Genomic DNA, 21,120 nt, shown 5'->3' with positions numbered 1-21,120 from the left:
TGGCTTAGCCACAGCCTAAGGGATGTTTCCAGAATGAGATTTTCATTCTGCAGTAAAGCTGTGAGGACGGGACGTGAGTTGTGCTCGGTTATCTCAGTTGGTAGAGCACCTGCCCGTGAAAGGCAAAGGTCCCGAGTTCGAGTCTCAGTCCAGCACACAGTTTTAATCTGCCAGGAAGTTTTTTCATTATGTTGTTACATTTCTTGACATCAGGATGCTCTACTAAGCAAATTTTAACTGGTAAGCATGTGCACGTTAGAACAATTTGTGCCATATCTCCTGCCGCTGCCAAACTCTACTCTGCGTGGTGGCTGATGGGACTAACTAGGTTAAGTAATGACAGCTGCAGGCATTCAGAAACATTGATTATGACGTATGAAATTGAATAAAATTTCTCTTCTTCCCAGTTATCAGTTCCTGTTATAACAGGAGTTTTTATTAGCTAACAAACCTTATTTATTATTAAATAAATTCCCTGACTAAAGTATTTTGATGCACATACATTAAGTGCACATACATTAAGTGCACATACATTAAGTGCACATACATTAAGTGCAAAATTGCAAGGGGTTATGCTATACGTAACTTTTACGGCTTAAAACATTATTTCCCCACATTTTACATTTTCCTGCATTTTAAACCATTTTTTAAGGTCCCTCGAAAAGGGCAAAAGTGGGGTTTCACTGTTCCCATAACAGCGTCAATGTCTGCTTATATGCTGTGTGCCTTGTTTTGAAAAAAAGCTTGTTCAATTTACTTACTTGTTGTTGTTAATAGCAGTACCCATTTAACTCTCTACCCTCATGCTTGCATTCCCCCCTCCCTCTCCCCCCCCCCCTCTATCACCCCTCCCCTCCCCACCAAACGGTAGTTTTACATTAACAGTGAGACACAGCAGCATGGATTCAGTGAAAGCACCAGCAACCCCATCACAGTACTTTTGTATCAGTACATAAGCACTTATGAGAAACTAGGTTGTTCCACTTAGGTGATTCCATATTACAAGTGCTTTTGTTGTGAAGCCATTTTCACAGAAGCCAAGGTAACTACGGTACCTATACAAATAAATGGTAATTAAATTTTTACTCTCAGATGAGCAACTGGATACTGTGGGTCCCTCATACCAAAAGACTCTGAAAATATCTCTGAACAACCTCCAAAATTGGTATCAGAGTTCAAGTTTATACCGTGCATAACTGCAGAACCCTACAAATATTTTTTTTTAATTGCATCGCTTTGGACAACTTGCGAGAAGAACTAAATCAATTTTTTAACAATCGTGTTGCCTCTCCTCACTAATTTAGCGGAAGTTCATTATTTCCACTGTGTGAATACTGAAAAATTATTATTTAACACAATATAGCTAAACAATCTGACAAAACGATGCTATATATTCAAATACAACATGTAACATAATACACACATACATACGACAACTTTCAACTATCAACACAAGATACAGGACACTATCACAAATAACTGATTCCTTGTGCTGCAGCCTATTACCAATTCTGATTCATTATGGTTTAGTCAAAGACTGCATATCAAATCAGTTTAGTCATGAAGTATCAATTTATTCTTTGTTTAATGACTGATCCCAATCTCTCTACTGGCACAACACTGCAATGCACAAAAATTTGTATTATCTGTCCTTAGGTTCTGCACATGATGTTCAGAGAACAGCTTTAACAAAACTGATACTTATTTAAGAGTTTGCGACAGCTGTGACTTAATGAGGAAACTGTTTGTCACGAGATTCTGCCCAGGCTTTGGCAATGGTTCTCTTCATCTCATCATCACCTTCTTGATACATCTGTTTCATCATATCCATCAGCCCAGCACTTGGGTCATCAGAATGGTTTAGTTTTGGAACCTTCGGCTCACTTGCTTTCTTCTCTACTGATGTCATATGTGACCAGTTTGCCCCTGGAGACTTTTTGGCCAAGAAAACAATCAAAGTATCTGAAAAAAAAAAGTGAACAGAAGTAAAGTAAGTGAACAAAATTTTATTTCTAATGAAACAGTATATAATAAAATACTTACCTCCCTTCTTTTTCCAGTAACACTTTGCAACAATTATCTTCTCTAGCAAGTTGCATATATTCAGTATATAATTTTTGCCATCAAGCCCATTGACCTTAAGACTGAAAGACCTATAAACAGAAAATATTTCATGACCTGTAAACAAATTTATGTAACACAATATCATTTTACACACAAAAATTATGTTTTATGGTCAATGTATGCAGACTGTCATTAGAAACCATTGAATATTGGTTTTACTACCACATGGGACAAGTATTACACAAAAATGAAACAACAAACAAATGGACTCCCCTATTTCCTACTCCCTCTAGACCTAATATGTAGTAATATAATGCGAAAAGAGATTCATGATCTTAATTTCATGACTTATCACTTACTTTATCCCCCTCCCCCCTTCTCTCTCTCTCTCTCTCTCTCTCTCTCTCTCTCTCTCTCTCTCTCTCTCTCTGTGTGTGTGTGTGTGTGTGTGTGTGTGTGTGTGTGTGTGTGTGTGTGTGTGTGTGTTTGTTTTGGCATGTGACATTTGTAGACAAGACAGTTCACATCTTTTGATGTAAGTAAATTATTACTTACATTTGTTAGAGGTTTTGGTGGGCATACGCATTTCCTCATCTGGTCACATGGTTGAGGTCTGAGTATAACCTCACTTATAAAAACACTTGCAAATTTTCACACTACGAACTTCTTTCTTCACAACTTTCATGTTCTTTGCACTAATTGCTGTGCAGCACTATTTATTCTTCTGTTATTAGGTTATGTATTTTATCGAAAACTGTAGAGCTCAAGAAACGTGACATTTTGCTTTTTATATCTCCGGTAGTAATTGTAGGATAAACCTGGAAACTTGCATGTTGTAAATTACCAATACAAAGTCTTTGAATACAAAATTTCGTTTTCCTAAATGCTGTGAAACACTATAGTGCTCTGCTTACAAAATTGACAATTTTGTGGAAAAAGAGGAAATAGAATTAAATTATTTCAAATCACAAACTTTTATTGTACTTAAATGTGTGTGCAATACAAGTTCTCGTATGTATATGGATACCGTGTACGTACATTTACGCTCCTATTTAAATAAAGGTAACAGTCATAGTAAAAAATCTTGTCCTTCAGAAACAGTGTACGATTCTGAACCAAAGTCAGTATATCATTTGGTCGAAAAACTGATGCTTTATGAAGTGTGTTGCACGTGAAAATTCAGAGCTGTTCATGTATTAGAATACTAGGGCGAAACATCTAAACCTACACAGATACTCTGCAAACCACATTCAAGTGCCTGGTAGAGGGTTCATCGAACCACCTTCACAGTTCTATATTATTGTAATCTCGTATAGCACGCAGAAAGAATGAACACCTGTATCTTCCCGTACAAGCTATTTCCCTCATTTTATCGTGGTGATCTTTTCTCCCTATGTAGGTTGGAGTCACAATATTTTCGTGTTCTGAGGACAAAGATGGTAATTGAAATTTCGTGAGAAGATTCCATCACAACGAAAAACGCCTTTCTTTTGATGATGTCCAGCCCAAATCCTGTATCATTTCTGTGACACTCTCCCCCATATTTTGTGGTAATACAAAACATGCTGCCGTTCATTGAACTTTTTCGATGTACTCCGTCAGTCCAATCTGGTAAGGACCCCACACCGAGCAGTATTCTAAAAGAGGATGGACAAGCATAGTGTAGACAGTCTCCTTCGTAGATCTGTTACATTTTCTAAGTGTCCTGCCAATAAAATGCAGTCTTTGGTTAGCTTTCCCACAACATTTTCTGTGTGTTCCTTCCAATTTAAGTTGTTCGTAATTGTAATATCTGGGTATTTAGTTGAATTTATGGCCTTTAGATTTGATTCATCGAGTAACCGAATTCCTTTTAGCACTCATGTGGATGACCTCACACTTTTTGTTATTTAGGGTCAATTGCCAATTTTCACACCAGTCAGATATCTTTTCTAAATCGTTTTGCAATTTGTTTTTATCTTCTGATGACTTTATTAGTTGATAAACAACAGCGTCATCTGCAAACAACCTAGGACGGCTGCTCAGATTGCCTCCCAAATCATTTGTATAGGTAAGGAACAGCAAAGGGCCTGTAACACAACTTGGGAAACGTCAGAAATCACTTCTGTTTTACTCCATGACTTTCCGTCAATTACTATGAACTGTGACCTCTATGACAGGAAATCACAAATCCACTCAAGTAACAGACGATATTCCATGAGCACGCAATTTCACCACAAGCCGCTAGCGTGGTATCTTGTCAAAAGCCCCATCCAGAAATATGGAATTGATCTGAAATCCGTTGTCAATAGCACTTAACATTTCACGTGAATAAGGAGCTAGTTGTGTTTCACAGTAACGATGATTTCTAAACCCATGTTGACTGTGTGTCAATAGACCGTTTTCTTCGAGGTAATTCATAATGTTTGAAAACAATGTGTGTTCCAAAATCCTGCTGCATATCGATGTTAACGATTTGGGCCAGTAATTTAGTGGATTACTCTTACTACCTTTCTTGAATATTGGTGCGGTCTGTGCAACTCTCCAGTCTTTGAGTATGGATCTTTCGTCGAGCGAACGGTTGTATATGACGTAAGTATGGAGCTAATGGATCCGCATTCTCCAAAAGGAACCTAATTAGTATACAGTCTGGACCAGAAGACTTGCTTTTATTAAGTGATTTAAGTTGCTTTACTACTCTGAGGATATTTACTTCTAAGTTACTCAATTCGAATTCTGGAATATTTACTTCGTCTTCTTTCATGAAGGTATTTTGGAAGGCTGTATTTAGTAAATCTGCTTTGGCAGCACTGTCTTCGATAGTATCTCCATTGCTATCATGATGAGAAGGAAATGATAGTTTCTTGCCGCTAACATACTGCCAGGTTATGAGACAGTTTCGTTGCGGCAACTGTTATAATCATTTCGCATTGAAGTCCACGCTAAATTTCGAGCTTCCGTAAAAGATCGCCAGTCTTTGGGATTTTGCGTCTGTTTAAGTTTGGCATATTTGTTTCATTGTTTCTGCAACACTGTCCTAACCCGTTTTGTGTACCAAGGAGGATCAGCTCCGTCATTTATTAATTTATTTGGTATAAATCTCTCAATTGCTGCCGATACTATTTCTTTGAATTCAAGAACATTTAGTCTACACTTATATTATTAATTTTGAATCAGTGGACATAGTCTCTCATGAACATGTCACAGTAATTTTTATCTGCTGTTTTGAATATGTATATTTTTTGTTTATTTTAGGAGGATTTGGGGGTTACAATATTCAATCTTGCTACAACAATCCTGTGTTCACTAATCCCTGTATCATTTTTAACGCTTGTTATTAACTCAGGATTATTTGTGGCTAAGATGTCAAGTGTGTTTTCACAACCGTTTACTATTCGCGTGGACTCATGAACTAACTGCTCGAAATAATTTTCAGAGAATGCATTTAGCTCAATTTCGGATGATCTTTTATGCATGCCTCTGGAATTAAACATGAATTTTCGCCAACATATCGAGGGTAAATTAAAGTCACCACCAACTCTTATTGTATGAGTCGGGTACATGTTTGAAATCAAACTAAAGTTTTCTTTGAGCCTTTCAGCAACTGTACCATCTGAATTGAGAGGTTGGTAAAATGATTCAATTATTATTTTATTCCGGTTGCCAACAATGACCTCTGCCCATACTAACTCACATACTATCTCCTTCAATTTTGCAACAAGATAAACTACTACTAACAGCAAAACACGCCACTGCCAACCGTGTTTAGCCTATCCCTTCGGAACACTGTTAGGTTCTTCACAAAAATTTCGGCTGATCTTGTATCCAGCTGTAGCCAGCTTTCAGTGGCTGTATCAATTTGAGCATCAGTGCTTTCTATTAGCACTTGGAGCTCTGGTACTTTCCCAACACAGCTACGACACTTTACAACTGTTATAGCAATGGTTGCTGTATCTACGTTCTTCCTGTGTTCGGCCTGCACCCTTTGTGGCTGAAGCCCTTCTTGTGTTTTCCAGAGACCCTCTAACCTAAAAAACCACCCAATCCACACCACATAGCGCCTGCTACCATTACCAGCTTTTAACCAGCTTTACAACAAAATGGTGACATCCACATGGAACGAGAAAGAAAATTAATCCAGAATTAAATGTCTAACTAATGAAACAAATCACATTAAACTGACTGCAACTGTTATAAGAATTATAATGGAAAGACATGTTGTGGAGATGGTACCAGCAGACAGCACTAGACCATGGGATGAGTGGAAGTTCAAGAATTGGACTGAATCATGTTGTTATGTTTTATTTACGTATTAGTTGCTGTTTTCACACATCAACATATTAAAAGACATAGCTATCCGTGTTTCACTGTTGCTCGAGCATAGCACAACAGAAAGCTTGGAATGGAACATTGACACAAGCGTAGTTGACACTGAGTGTTGGGAGGGGAGTAGTGAGCATGCGGCAAATTTTGTCTTGTTGCCAACCATGGGAATTTATACTCCATACTTTGCCTTTTTACAAACATCTACCGCGTTTAAACTGCAGTCTGCCTGAATCTATTTCAAAGTTGCCACAAGTTGAATTGCTTGGTATTTCCAGAGAAGTTTTAGCATTTTCCCTGACAAACTGTGATATCTCGAAGGGTAAGTAAAAAAGTAAGGACTTCCATATTTCTCCCCCAACTTTGTTTTATGGTGCAAAACTAACGAGGGTCATACGAACCCATGTCAAAAGTGTGAAACATGAAGAAAAAGAGAGGAGTTAAAAATGACTACATGTCAATCCCCAATGATGAAAGATACGACAGGTACAAACAGGGATGTGGAGAATGGTCTATAAAATATGCAAAAGAGAAGTGGAGGTAAAGAACTAAAAATTAAATGGTCTTCACCACATTGCTACAATGGATAAAAGTAAAATGTGGTCCACAGCGTATGCGTCATTCACTGAAACTGCCAATAACTCAGACGGCAAATGCAAACGGGAACATCAACGGTATAAAAAAAAAGGGGGGGCGAGTCTAGCAGCTAGTGCGCGTGAGAATAATTTTTCTTGTTAGCATCTGATTGCCTGCTGCTACTGCCAATATCTACACTTCAAGTAGCGGGAAGCGGGAGAAGGTACTGCTCATATGCGAGTCAACCGCACTTGAGTCCGGTGGTGAACCTAAGAACCTGTGTAAACAGTTGTTACATCACGCTCATAGAAAGCAGTTTATTGTTACGAAGTATTACATAGTTTCGCCCTAAGGCCTTAGACATATTTTTGCTGTTTGCAGACGCTTGTGCGTGCATGGTGTTTTGTTATTGTAAATGGCGAATTTCCTTTGCCACCAAAGCTTTATTTTTTCCCTCTCATTTATATTTTATTGCTGCAGTATCACTCTCCAGTAGCAGGATACAGTAAGATTCTTTGCTGGAGGATCAGTTCTTACCAGTCAAAATTACAAAAATTTAACTTAAAGCTAAAACAATGAAAAGTTCCCGGAATTCCGAAAAATTCCGGGGCTTTCCCTGCCTTTCTCCCGGATGAAAAAATTCCAGAATTTTTCCCGAATTTCCCTGTTGTCCCAGGTCGTATACAGCCTGACAATTGAGAACACTGCGTTGCTGGACGTACTCTGTGGCTTGATACAGGGCGAAGAACTCTGCTGTAAATACTGAGTAGTGTGCCGGAAGCCAATACCGAAAAATACTGACTCCAGTGATGAAGGCACAGCCGACACCATAGTCAGTCTGAGAGCCATCAGTGTACACAAAGCTACTATCATGCAGTTCCATGTGAAGGTCATGAAACTGAACACTACATAGTAAGTCTGGTGTAGCGTCGAAGCAAATGTAGGCCTAGGCCAGCATGGACTGCCACATGAAGCAAAGGTGATGAAAGGTTCATACCCACCGGGAAAGCTGCAGGGAGCGTGAAGTTAATCTGCCAGAGCAAGAGCCAAAACCGAACTCCAGGAGGTAACAGAATAGGGATGTGCCCATACTGACAAAGGAGTCATCGAAGGCAGCATGGGATGGATGGCCACATATGGCAGACAAATGGCACGCATATCTGCCGAGGAGAAAGTCAGGGCGGTAGGAAAGTGGTAGTTCGGCAGCTCTTGCATACAGACACTCAACCAAGCTAGTAGTGTAATAGGCGTCAGTGGCCAAACAGATGCCACAATGGTGGATAGTACTGAGACGGATGTGCAGATGCATCAACAATGCAGTCTAGGTTCGAACGGACAAGGAAACAGTACAAACTAAGGAGAATGGTTCGATCTGTACCCCAGGAAGTACCATTGAGGACGCATTGGACATTGAGAGACAGCGTACAGCAGGCTGCCAAGAAAGACATGTAGGATGACCAAGATAATTTCCTCGGGCTCTTGCTTGACAGGAATTTCATAGTTTGAATGAATGGAAGAGCAACGGGCCCGAGATGTAAATATGGTGGGAGAAACCAACTGGACCACCAGAAATTCATACAAATGATTTTGTCAGCGGAAAAACGAAAGCCTTTGTTGACGCTCCACGAGTGCAGACGATTGAGACATCACTAAAGACGCCACTCAATTAGACATGTCCATGAAGAACTGCAATAGATTGAAAAATTGTCAACAAAAAGGGAGCCAAAGATGCCAAGTAAAAGACAGGCCATTATAAGGTTAGTGGCAATAGCAAAGAGGATCACGCTCAGGACAGAACCCTGAGGTACGCTGTTTTCCTGGATAAAGGTGTCCGACACGGCAGTACCCACACGCACCTTGAAAACTCAGCCCTTTTAAAATACCTCAATGAAACAGAGCAGGTGGCCAAGGAAGCCCCACATGTAGAGAGTACGGAGGATACTAGTCCTCCAGCAGGTGTCATAGACTTTCTCCAAATCGAAAAACAAGGTCACAGCCTGGGATTTCGGCAGAAAAACATTCATGACATAGGTGGACAGTGACAAAATAGTGAATTGCAGAATAGTGTGCTCGAAATCCACACTGTGCAGTGGTTATTAAATTGCGAAACTCTAGCCACCATACCAACTGGGCATGAATTATATGTTCCAACACCCTGCAAACACAGCTGGTGAGAGAGAGGGGGCAGTAGCTAGAATGAAAGTGTTTGTCCTTATCGGGCTTAGGTATGGGTATGACAGTGGCTTCACCCCAGTGTCTGGGAAATGGGCCCTCTGCCCAGATGCAGATGAATGTATAAAGGAGAAAGTGCTTGCACACAAGAGAAAGGTGCTGCAACATCTGAATGTTAACATTGTCTGGCCCCGGGGCAGAGGATCAGGGTGAAGTGAGAGCATGATTTAGCTCCCCAATAGTAAAGGCAGCATTCTAACACTCATGATTCTGAGAAGGGAAGGGTATCGCCTGAGCTGTCTTCGTTCGTTTATAGTGGAGGAAGGGCAGGATGATGATGGGAGGAGCTCAAAATTTCCGCAAAATGGCAGCCCAAGGTGTTCAATGTAGCAATAGGGTCTACGATAACATCGTCTCCTACTGTCAGGCTGGAAATTCGGGAATGGATCTTGGTCCCACAGAGCTGTCTGAGGTTGGCCCACATGATGAAAGAGGGGGTGGATACTATTAAAGTACTAGTGGATGAAATTCAGTTAGCTTTTTGCTATCCCAAAGAACGCGACGGCACTGTGTACCAATCTGTTTATAATGAATGTAGTTTGCCATCGTAGGCTAACGTCTCTGCACGCAAATTGCATCGCGGCATGCCTCAGTCCACCAACTGACCCGTACATTGTGTGGTATAGACAAAGTGTGAGGAATGGAACATTCTATGGCGCTAAGGATAACGTTTGTAAGATATTACAACTGGGGAAATCGTGTTTGTCAAAGGTCGTCAGGGAGGAGTGAAGCCTCCAGTCGGGCTTAGTAAGCTGCCATTTGAGTGTGCACGTAGGTGGGGTAGGTGTCAGCAAACAGATAGCACACGGGAAATGGTCACTCGAGTAGGTATCAGATAGAACGGACCACTCGAGATAATGGGCAAGATGGGTAGTGGAGAAGGTTAGGTCCACATGGGACTAGGTGTGCAAGCAGTCACACAGGAATGTGGGTGCTCCTGTGTTAAGGCAGAAAAGGTTAAGTTGATTAAGAAGGTCAGCCAAGAAGGCAACTCTGACAGGTTCTGGGTGAACTCCAAATGGGATGGTGCGCATTAAAGTCACTGAGCAGCGGAAAAGGGGCGATATATCTGCCCAGTAAGCTGGAGGAAGTTGGCCCTGGTGACAATGAATGAGGAGGGAAATAAATGGTACACAAGGAAAAGGTCGAGTGAGGAAGGAGGAAATGCGAACTGCAACAGCTTGAAGATGGGTGGTCAGGGAGATGGGTTGACTATGATCATCATCCCATATGAGCAGCATTACTCCCCCATGAGACGGAATGCCGACCTGGTGGATGGTCAAAACGGACAACGAAAAACTGTTAAAGCTCAAAGCAGTCGTGAGGACGCAATTTTGTTTCTTGAAGGCAGAGTAAATGTGGACGCTGATATTCTAAAAGCGGCTGAAAATCCTCTGTCTGATCAAACGCTACAAAAATTCCATTGGAGGAGAGTCATGATGAGGAAAAAATGAAGGGGTGTCACCTCGGTGGCTGCCGAGTGCCAGCCTGCAAAGACTCGCTGCTACAAGGCACATAAGGAGGAGGATCCTGTTCCATGAGGTCCACAGAAGCATTGGCTTTCTTCTGCATTGGACTCCTCAGGCCGACAGCAGAAAAACCAGAGACACAGGACTGGTCGGGCAAAGATATCACATGGTGACACCTTCAAAGAGGATCTTCGAGTCTGAAGGAGAAGACCATTTGCCTTTGTACAACTTCGAGCCTTTCTGGTTAGCAGAGGAAGACTCAAGTGTTGGTTGGCTGGAGGGACATAGGAAGTTTTAACGGGAGTATTCCTTCTGTTCTTTCTGGCCTGCTGGTTGTGTAGCTGGTGATTTCGCCCCGTGAGGTTAGAGTTTGATGATTTGTTGCACAGCTGGACAAGGTGACTGCAATGCTACCATGACACTGGGCGATTTCACAATCTCAGAGCTGAATCTGAGGTAGCATATCTACATAGCCATGTCCTTCATGGAGGGAGATGTAGCAATAACAGTACTGTAAGTGCCAGAAGGTCAAATGCAGGGTTTGCGACTAGCCAATAACTTGCGAGCAACCAGGTAAGGAACCTTTTCCTTTACCCAGATGTCCTGGACAGCCTGCTCATCGAAATACATGGGACAATCTTGAGAGGAGGCAGCATGGTTGCCATTGCAGTTGATACAGCAGGGAGGAGGAGGCGGACAATCACCCTCATGTCCATCCCTACTCATTGGGCCTGGTGTCAACAAGACATTCTAGTATGGTTGAAACAATGACACTGGTAGCAGCGCATTGTGTTCAGAATGTACGGTTGGACTGAGAAAACTTCATAGCCTGCTTTGATCTTGGACCAAAGCACCACTCTATCAAAGATGATAAAAAGGGTGCATGTGGGCACTAAGGAGGCATATACCTTTTTCATCTCCCAATGGATGGAATGACACCCCGATCAGAGAGGTAGGTTTGGATTTCACCCTCTATCAGCCTAGTGTAAATAACCACAGGAATAATTCAGAGTAGTATAGGCCTCGACATGAACAGGATAGTCTTGGAGATGCAAAGCAGCTAGCAGTAGTTGTGCTTCAGAATCAGAAGTAGTCTCCAAAAGCAAAGTGCCATTACGTAAATGAGAGCAGGATTTCACAGGGCCAGCAATTGCATCAACACCTTTCTGAATAAGAAACAGGTTAACTATTGCAAAGGATTGACTGCCTTCAGTACATGAAACCATGAGGAACCATGGTGCAGCGAGGAAGGTCTGATTCGTTAGCCTCATTCCGTTTACATTCTGCAGATGTTGATTGTGAAGATGATTGGCTCATTGTGAGGAGAACCTCCAGCAACTGTCAGAACATTCTTCTTATCGCCCATACTTCCTGATATACAAATTATTTTCGAAGCGCCAAAATATATTAGAATAAATAAAAGTCTATAAAATGCTGCAATGTACAATGTACTTGCAGTGAGACACTTTTACTTCGTGAAATCCATCACTTGTTGCCTCTGGTCTGCCGAGGAGCACTGGAGTCCTGGATCCTTGGATCAAACATGAATATCCCTTGCATTATGTATGCACAAACAGACCCAGACTGCAGGCAGATTGGTGAGACTACATCTGATGGGCAGGGCTTGTACATTGGTGGCAAATGGGCTTCAGATCAGCAGGCCCGATCTGTTACAGATACCCACAGAATTGGCCTGTCATGGAAGTCCACTTGTGTGGCCCATTATTTACATGTCACAGACAACATGTTGATGTAATGAGATCGCACTGATCAATCCATGCAACATTTAACTTGCACAAATGCTCTGAGAATCGATACTAATGAGGATAGGTAGCAACTCCTCAAAGATGATTGCTGAGTTGCAGACAGACACATAAAAAGACAATCACACTCTCACAACTAAATTTTCAGCCAAAGCCTTTGTTAGAAAACGAGAGCATACGCACATTCACACGGTCCCTCAGACAACTCATGCATACATGACCACAATCTCTGGCTGCTGAGTCAACAACCTCTGAGAATCAGATCCAAACAAACCACTCCCCCCACCTCCCTGCTCTCATTGGCAGCTGCTAGGCTAGTGGCAAGAAGTGGTGGCAGCACCGACTGCAAGCTGAGGAGAGTGGTAGGAAGGGGAGAAGCAATAAGAATGAGGGAGTAGAGAAGTGATGCACATACTCAACTGCGCCCAGCCAGTGACGACGCATGACAACTCAGTAAACAAACCATTTCATCTACTGACACAAAAATAAGATATTTCCAGTGTTTTTCAAATTTTTTCAAATTTCCCCGATTTCCAGAACTTGTGGCAACCCTGTATTTGTACTCTGAATCAAACTAACTTTAAAATTGGACAAATCCTCGACAGTACCATACATTTCTGTAAGAGGTGCTAAAAAATGTGGACTGAGGCATGTGACGTACTTACACATTTTGTGCAGCAATGTTGTCGACATTCACCATGAGGTATGACACAGATGACCCCGGGGGAGGGGGTGCAGCAGCTGCTGGTTCTACATAGCCAATGAGAGAGTGGCAGGCAGACTACATGTTTTTTAAGTAAAAGATATCATTGTAACATTCTCACATCAGTACAGAAATGAAATCAGCTCCATGTTAAAAAAACCAGAACATATTTGGAAGAAATGGCCAAATATTTGTGACAGCAGAGATAGAAGAAGATGTAACTTTCAAAGCTACCTTGTTGGGATGATTAAAAATAGTGGTTCCACAGATGACAGGCTAAACAGAAGAGGCAGTGAAGATAAAAACTAATGTAAACAATTTCTATTTGTTTATTTTATTTCTTCTTAGATTATCAAAATGTAGACAAGCCAACAAATGACATATGGATAGAATAGGTGTAATGGTAACTTTTTAGGCAGATACATTAAGTCAATAAAGGTTTAGAATTCTCATCAGTCAGAGTACGTTAAAAAATCAATTTTCCTTTAGCAGCCTTAAAAAAGAGAAAGAGAGAGAGAGAGAGAGAGAGAGAGAGAGAGAGAGAGAGAGAGAGAGAGAGAGAGAGAAGAGGGGGGGGGGGGGGAGGAGGTGTGTCACACTCGGGTAAATACGGTAAAATACTGGTCTGGTACCAACCGCTACATAGATGACATCCTGCTACACACACTGGCCCAAACAATGTTTATGATATGTTTGTCAATCAGCTAAAGTTACATACTACAATTCAGTTTATGATTCAACACAGTACTCATGGTTCACTCCCTTATCTAGATCTACCGATTACCCTGAGAGGCTGAGATGAAGTTTGACATTAGCAGATAACCATCTGCCACAGACATTCTGATTCATCCACTGTCCAACCACTCTCTCAGCTATACAGAGACCAGTGTCAAGTCCCTCCTTTACAGAATTGATACTCTTCCACTCCTACATGAAGCCTTTAACCAAGAATTGAACACTATCAGCGACATTGCTTATACTAGCAGCTACAACTCTGATTTTAACAAAGACATCCAAAAGAAAATCAATCCTGTTCTCTCCTGCCCAGTGACAAATTACTCTCCCACCAGCAAAACTAATAGAAAATCATCTTTCCGTAGGATATCTTACTACGAGACTATTTCCGAAAAAAAAAAATATGTGAACAGTTAAAAGCAAAAAGCATTCCCCTAGCCTTTTTATTCTGAGGGGTATTGGTTTCTAATTCCGTCATAATGAGCAGTCGAATTTTAATAATTTTTGCTCTACAGGTCTACTCCATTTTTTGTAATGACGGTCCTGCCCACTAATTTTGGGAAATGGGATGTTTCCAAAATCTGCACTTACCACTGACCCATGTATAACTGGACATACTATTTCTGATTCGACCACTAATTTAAGGATTTTACGTAATGGTAATGAAGGTAATATCCATAACGTTCTGACAGAGGTATTTTGCACTCCTTAAAACTGTTTCCCAACCATATCCTGAATGGCCAATTGGGACTCATAGTGGCTTCCTCTCAAATTTTGACTGTCTGTGCACTCCCCTCTTCCTCAGTTTCCCACCGTAATCTTTCATCAGGTATCATTTTTCTTCTTCTTTTTGCATACTTGTCCTTGCAGTTTGGATTCCTTTGTCAGCTCACCACTGTACATTTTTGCACTAACTACGTTTGGTAACAATTTACGACTATGGAGCAGTCACTTGGCTCCATTTAATATGATCCCATAATGGGTTTTATCGCAATTTTAACCACTTTTATTGGTCACACTGTAATCTCTCTATATTATGTTTTATCACAGGAAGTTTCTGTGCAGTACTTCCATCATAGCGGTTCTTACTGCGTGCACTGTAATTCCTCTCTACATATTTGTTATACTGCTGTCTTTTTCCTCTCATTTTGTAACTGTTCCCAGGCTTCGGTTGGTGTGAATCTTGCTTCTTCCTTCTCCATCATTGCTCCCTCTAGTGGTGCATTTCCACACTACCTGTTGGCCACTTCTCTCTGGCAAACTATATGCCGGCAGTTTCAACAACACTATGTCAGCTGGGTTGTTTGATGGCCTGACCTTCCTACTGCATGCATAGTCATGTTTCCATGATGCGGTTTTTGTGGTTCTCTTGAAATCTCTACATCTACATTTATACTCCGTAAGCCACCCAACGGTGTGTGGCGGAGGGCACTTTACGTGTCACTGTCATTATCTCCCTTTTTTGTTCCAGTCGCGTATGGTTCGCGGGAAGAATGACTGTCTGAAAGCCTCCATGCGCGCTCAAATGTCTCTAATTTTACATTCGTGATAACTAGTGATTATATTTTTCTATCCAAATGCAGGTTCATCATGTATATCTTTTTCCAGGATCTTATTTGAACTCCTCTTTAGTTTTATAGTCACAGCTCCCAGGGCTCATGTACAATGGCTGCACCTGATACCCATTAGTATTTTGGATGTTTTATTTTTATCCACCTCAAGCGGTTCTGAAAATTTTGAACACAATCTAAACATTGGAAGACCGTGTTTCTTTCAATGTTAAATTAGTTACTATATGTGAGCACTTCTTTCCCTATCTTTCTGATTTAACTGCCTTGTTTTTTACCATCATTGTACTTTGTAATGCTCATTATATTTTCTGTAAATGTATACACCTGAAAATGGGATTAAATCATCACAAAACCGTTTGTGTATGATCCTGTACTACAAGAACTATTAGCAGCTAATGCGAATATTAGATTTTTTAGAACAAAATATTATCTTTGAACTGACTGATCTAGCACTCATTTCAATGAACAAGTGTGTCAAAAAACATGGGTAGCAGGCATATTCTTAGAGTAGTTTGGCAATGTATTTAAAATTTAATGTTCAATTTGAGTAACAATGCAACCTGAAAACCAAATCAGGCCACACCGCCCTCACATGCATATAGGCGTAACACCTGTGCCATTTTCTTTTACAGGATCAGAAGACCTACAGGCAGCAAGCCATCTGATAAACCTTCCAATGCAGCCAGCAATTACCACTGGCAGAACCTTGAACAGAGGGGCCCAGCTACATCCAGTCAGCAGCAAATTGATGGAACTGGACATTGTGCCTCACACCTGAGACCAGCTCCCAGGCAGCAACATGCTTAACTCTTAACCTGCCACCTGTTCACCATTGTTTCATGTAGGATTCCCATAGTGCCGAGGCCAAGTGTCATGTGGTGCAACATACATACATGCACGCATACACCAAATACCCAGATCAGCAAGCAAGGCTGTAAGACATTAACCAAGCCAGCTGGCTTCACAACCCCTCCCCCACCCTTCCTACCAGTGCAGGGATGTTGTTGTGACATGGCTTACGAAGTGCACAACATGTGTCACGATGATCACCACCACACAGATCCAACCACTCGCCTGGCACCCTCCCGATGGCACTCACACATCTGGACTACATTCTGTTTCTGTGCCACGTCCAACAGCACATTGTTCTTACCCATCAGTTGTATTGCCAGACACCAAACAGTGTTGTCAATGGGAGCACTGCTTCATTTCCAGCTAGTACTACCAGGTATGGATATCCTTCAACAGGCAGAAAAGATAATGTGCCACAGACACACAGACAGTTCCTACCCTGCAGTCTGAGGACGAAATTCATTGTCTGCAGCCAGCTCAATATAGTTCCTGCAACTATGCTGTGGAGTACAGTTTAACAATTTCTGTTCTGAGGACTACACTACAATTCAGCAGCCACTATTTAAGGGAAACATTGACAGTTAATCGAGTGTCTGCATAATTACTTTTAGTTGTAGTGCATAGTGACCACTTCACAGACTGAAGTTTGTCCTCCTCCCCAAAATGCATAACTAAATGCTAAGTCAAACTGTAATATTTGCTGTTTTTAGTGATTTCTTCTGTCATATTCCATAATTGTTTTAGATTTTTCAGTTAAATTTGACCGAAAAATTTTGGTTTTGGTAGCAGATGTGACTAATCACAACAGACATATTCAATATTTTCAGGTTTAGAACTAGACTTACATATCTTTAGCTCTCTAAAAATTATCTTGTGAATAAAAAGTCAACAACAATTAACAAAATTTGTTTTTGTGGTGGTCATAATGTAGCCCCCCTCCCCCCCCTCCTCCAACTGGCAGTACACGTTATAAAAAAATACATTGCTACTGCTAAGGTTAATGAGCCACAGAAGTTAAATAGTCCCTTGATTTACTTATTTTATACTAGTCACCCTGGATCACTAGAGTTTATTAAAAACTTAAAAATCACATCAAAACAATAACCAGTATCGATTTTATAAAAAATCAGTCTCAGTCAAAGTTCCTGAAATGCTAAACATTAATATTCTTTAGAGGGGAACAGGTGTCAAAATTACGCACTTCATCTACATAATAAATATGAAGTTTTTATACCATCATGTGGTAAGCAGAGACAATGGCAGAGCATTCATAAGTGATTAAGAAAGCACTTGTAATTGCTAAATAGCAGCAAAAACCCACACATTATAAAGAAGTAGTTCCACCCTTCACCTGCTGCGTGACATCATTGGAAACCAATAGGGCTTAACGTATGATGGCACCATAGAGAAAACATGAAACATCTATATAGATGTAGATAAAATACAACATTAAAGATTACATGAAATTAATAAGATGCAGTGGTAAGTATTTTACATTGAGAAGAACAGTTAGGAACATATGTAAACAACCCACAGAAATAGTAGTAAGAATGATAAACTGTCACCTAAAGGTGTTGCATGTAAGTTTGAACTCAAATATTGAAGCAAAGGTTAGTGTAGAGATGCCAACCTTTGTGTGGAGATGGCAGCTTGGAACTTCTTCATGCTTAGTGTCGCTGGCAAAGAATATGGCGTGCCAAAGATTTAATGGTAGAATGGTGCCTTCAGTCACCATGTAGATAAGGATCAATGAATGAGGATCGGAATCTAATTGTGATAAGTATAAAACCTAAAACTCTATAGCCACACGAGTGGTAAAAGAATGTCTGAATATGTGGAGAATAGTTAAAATCAAAACAATAAAAGAAAATTTTGAATTTTTTGTTAAATTATTGCTTTAAAGTACACTTTTTCATTATTTCCAGGCAAATTTGGCAAGTTTTTTTCTATGGCAAAGAAATCTACACTAATAAATGTACAATTAAGTGCACTAACATTCTGGTAAATTATTTCTATTATTTGCTATGATATTTTGGATTTGAACACTTTTTAAAGAAAAAATTTTCCCTATGACGATAAAATGTCTAGATTAAAATTTTGTTCCACTTAATTATTTCATCAAAGGTCTTCCAGTACTTCCTGATTGTGTTCCTGGAAGGAGAAAACCTCAAGTTGCAGAAAAATCATTTTAAAATTTGAGTGAAATATTTAAAAAAATTTTGATCATACCTTAGCAAAAACTGCCCATACCCATATTCCAGGTCTTCACCACCACCACCACCACCACCACAGCTCTTTTAGCTTCTCTGGTCCTTTGCCTAGCACACCTTCGCAATTCGTTGTTCATTGATGATTGGTAATATCTGCTCTGTGAAGACTTCAAGTATGAAGCCCAACTTGCTGAGGATATGAAGTCTTTCCACATTCCCATCATTAAACACTGCTTCAGCTTCAAAAGCAGGAATCTTCACTACCAAATTGGAAACACAGTCTTTGGGACATCTCTTCCAAATACGAGCATTAAAACTTTCATTTGGGTTCTGCATTTTGCCATGCAGACATTTTTCTACCAGTTCTGGTGAAGCCAGTGCTCGAAAAGTTGGTTTAATGGTCATTGCAACCTCATATGGGAGGTTATTTTTATGTCTGTAAGCTTCCCCACTTTCCTTGCTTTTCATAAATTTGCACCATTCATTAGAACATAGGCCATGTTGAGGTATAGTGTGTCTACAAATAATGAAACCAAATAGCCCATACTGTCTTCCTCATAGTATCCAAATCTGTGAGGCTATTTCTAATTGCAGCGCTATAACAGACTTGCAGGTTGCAAATTCTCTTCTTTGTTAGTCTGTTTTTACCTCCCAGTGGCTTCCCATCCTTTAGTAACTTGCCTTTATTGTCTGCAACAAGCCTTCTGAATCGTCCACACACCCTCTTCTGAATAAGGCCTAAGCACCCCAGTTTTTCAATAGTGCAGTCATTTCCATAGGGCTGACTTTCAACTGCATTCTTGAAATAATGAGTCTCCATCTCCTCAACACTGTGTGTATATCTTACTCCATACTTTCGCGAAGACCTATGGAAAATGAGTTCCATACCAGCAGCTACCATCCCACCACTGCAGCCTACATAATTCCTGATACCAACAGCTTTGCAAGTTCTTACCATTCTGTTTCTTAATCTACATCATTATATTCCTCATTCAAAGAACACGCAGAACAAAGTTTAGACAACACCTGTAAGTTTACTATTTTTCCAGTGTCAACACTAACGACTGTCGAAACTTCGTGCAGTGAAGTATACCTCTGCTTATGCAGGAACTGTCACAATGCAACTGCTATATCTTTGATATTAGATGCATCACAATTTCCTTGAATTGCTCCCTGGACTGCCATTTTCATGCTCTACATATCTGCTTCTGCAACTGCACTGAGTTGAGTAGTGTTCACTGCAGTAAATTTTAGGAGAGGACTAGGCATGTTCACAATACCACTTAAAAGGCTTTATACATTCTATTACTGGCCTTCAATGCCTTGAATAGTGTGTCAGCACCACAGTTTTCACATAAAATGCACAATGTGCAAACAAACTTACCTTCTGTCGTCCACCAAATTCCCATTTCCTCCTTAAAACAAGCACTTGCAGGCTTTTCTAAGTGCCTCTGAAAGCAATTCGAGATCCACAATTCTTGAACTTTTGTTTCTTCTGACAATACCTTTCCCAAGTTTTAGTTTAGATGCACTTGGAGACAAGCTAATGTTTGCAGCTACAGGCCCAACCCTAACCTCAACATTTGTCTTAGTATATTTTTTACAATACTTTACCTGGTCTAGGTGCTGAAAAACAATCAATATTTTCAACCTTGCACAAAAAATGACAATAAATCCAACTTTACTCAAATTCCACTAAACAGCAAAAAAACTTGTTTACAAAGCTCCACAGCCTCCTATACCACACTGCAAGGCTGTATAAAAAAATCAGCCTTCTAAAGCTATATTTTCCAGGTTCACAGGCAAAATTTAGCAACAAAATTTTTCCTCCACTGGGTAATTGGAAAGTGAGTATGGCACATTACACTTCTTACAATGTGAATTTTTTTATATCATTTGTAGATCGAGTTTCAAAGAAAAAATTTAGGATGATCTCCATTATATTTACTTTCAAATAAGAGAATTAAAAACACTGATTTTTTAAATGATTTCTGTCCCCTTTTAAGAGCCCTTAGAGACACTGTAGGACTTTCTAGTTTCTTCTGGATAAGCCCTCCTGAATGAATTATATATGAGATACTGCTTGAACACTGATTTAGTACAGACTATGTCAGTTGTGTGCTCTCTGAAGCAAGCTAGAAAATCATGACTCGTTTGTCCTATATAATGTTTATTACAATCATTACAAAAAATCTTTTAAACCCCCAAGTTATCTCCACTTCCAATGTTATGTCCTAGCTTATTTTGGAGTAGGTGGTCTGTAGTAGATGCCAGGGTTGTATCCATATTTCTAAAATACCTATTTACGCTATCAGGCACATTACCTATATAGGTCATGTTAAATTTGTAGGTAATAGTGACAGGAGCATCTGAGCATTTCCATTTCAACTTATTCAATATGTCAACCTCATATGCATTGAAATCATTAGTTGTAGCTATTTGTTTCAATATTGCAATTTATGAACTACTACTGTAGATAGTTTAATAATCTGCAGATCACTGAAAAAAACGAAAGCTCTCTTATATTTCATTGGATGACAGGAAGCAGAGTTGATAATGCTCTCAGTTGGCATAGGTTTTCTGTAAATGGCAAAGTGATACTTACCATTGTAATTGGGAACAGTAAGATCAAGAAAACTGATA

General features: G+C 40.2%; 1 protein-coding gene across 1 annotated transcript in view; it reads right to left on the bottom strand.

The window, feature by feature from the left end:
- Positions 1-1,549: 1,549 nt before the first annotated feature.
- LOC126469925 (calcyclin-binding protein) overlaps positions 1,550-21,120 on the bottom strand; it is a 56,754-nt gene continuing 37,183 nt past the window's right edge. The window contains exons 4-5 of the mRNA XM_050097323.1: positions 2,044-2,153; positions 1,550-1,962 (exon numbers count right to left, since the gene is read on the bottom strand). Coding sequence (XP_049953280.1) covers positions 1,730-1,962; positions 2,044-2,153 — 343 coding nt within the window. The 3' untranslated portion in view covers positions 1,550-1,729. The remainder of the gene's footprint in view (positions 1,963-2,043; positions 2,154-21,120) is intronic.

The sequence above is a fragment of the Schistocerca serialis genome, chromosome 3, assembly GCF_023864345.2.
Source record: "Schistocerca serialis cubense isolate TAMUIC-IGC-003099 chromosome 3, iqSchSeri2.2, whole genome shotgun sequence".
NCBI lineage: Eukaryota > Metazoa > Arthropoda > Insecta > Orthoptera > Acrididae > Schistocerca > Schistocerca serialis.
Note: the sequence above shows the minus strand (reverse complement) of the source record. Positions and strands in the feature narration are given on the sequence as shown.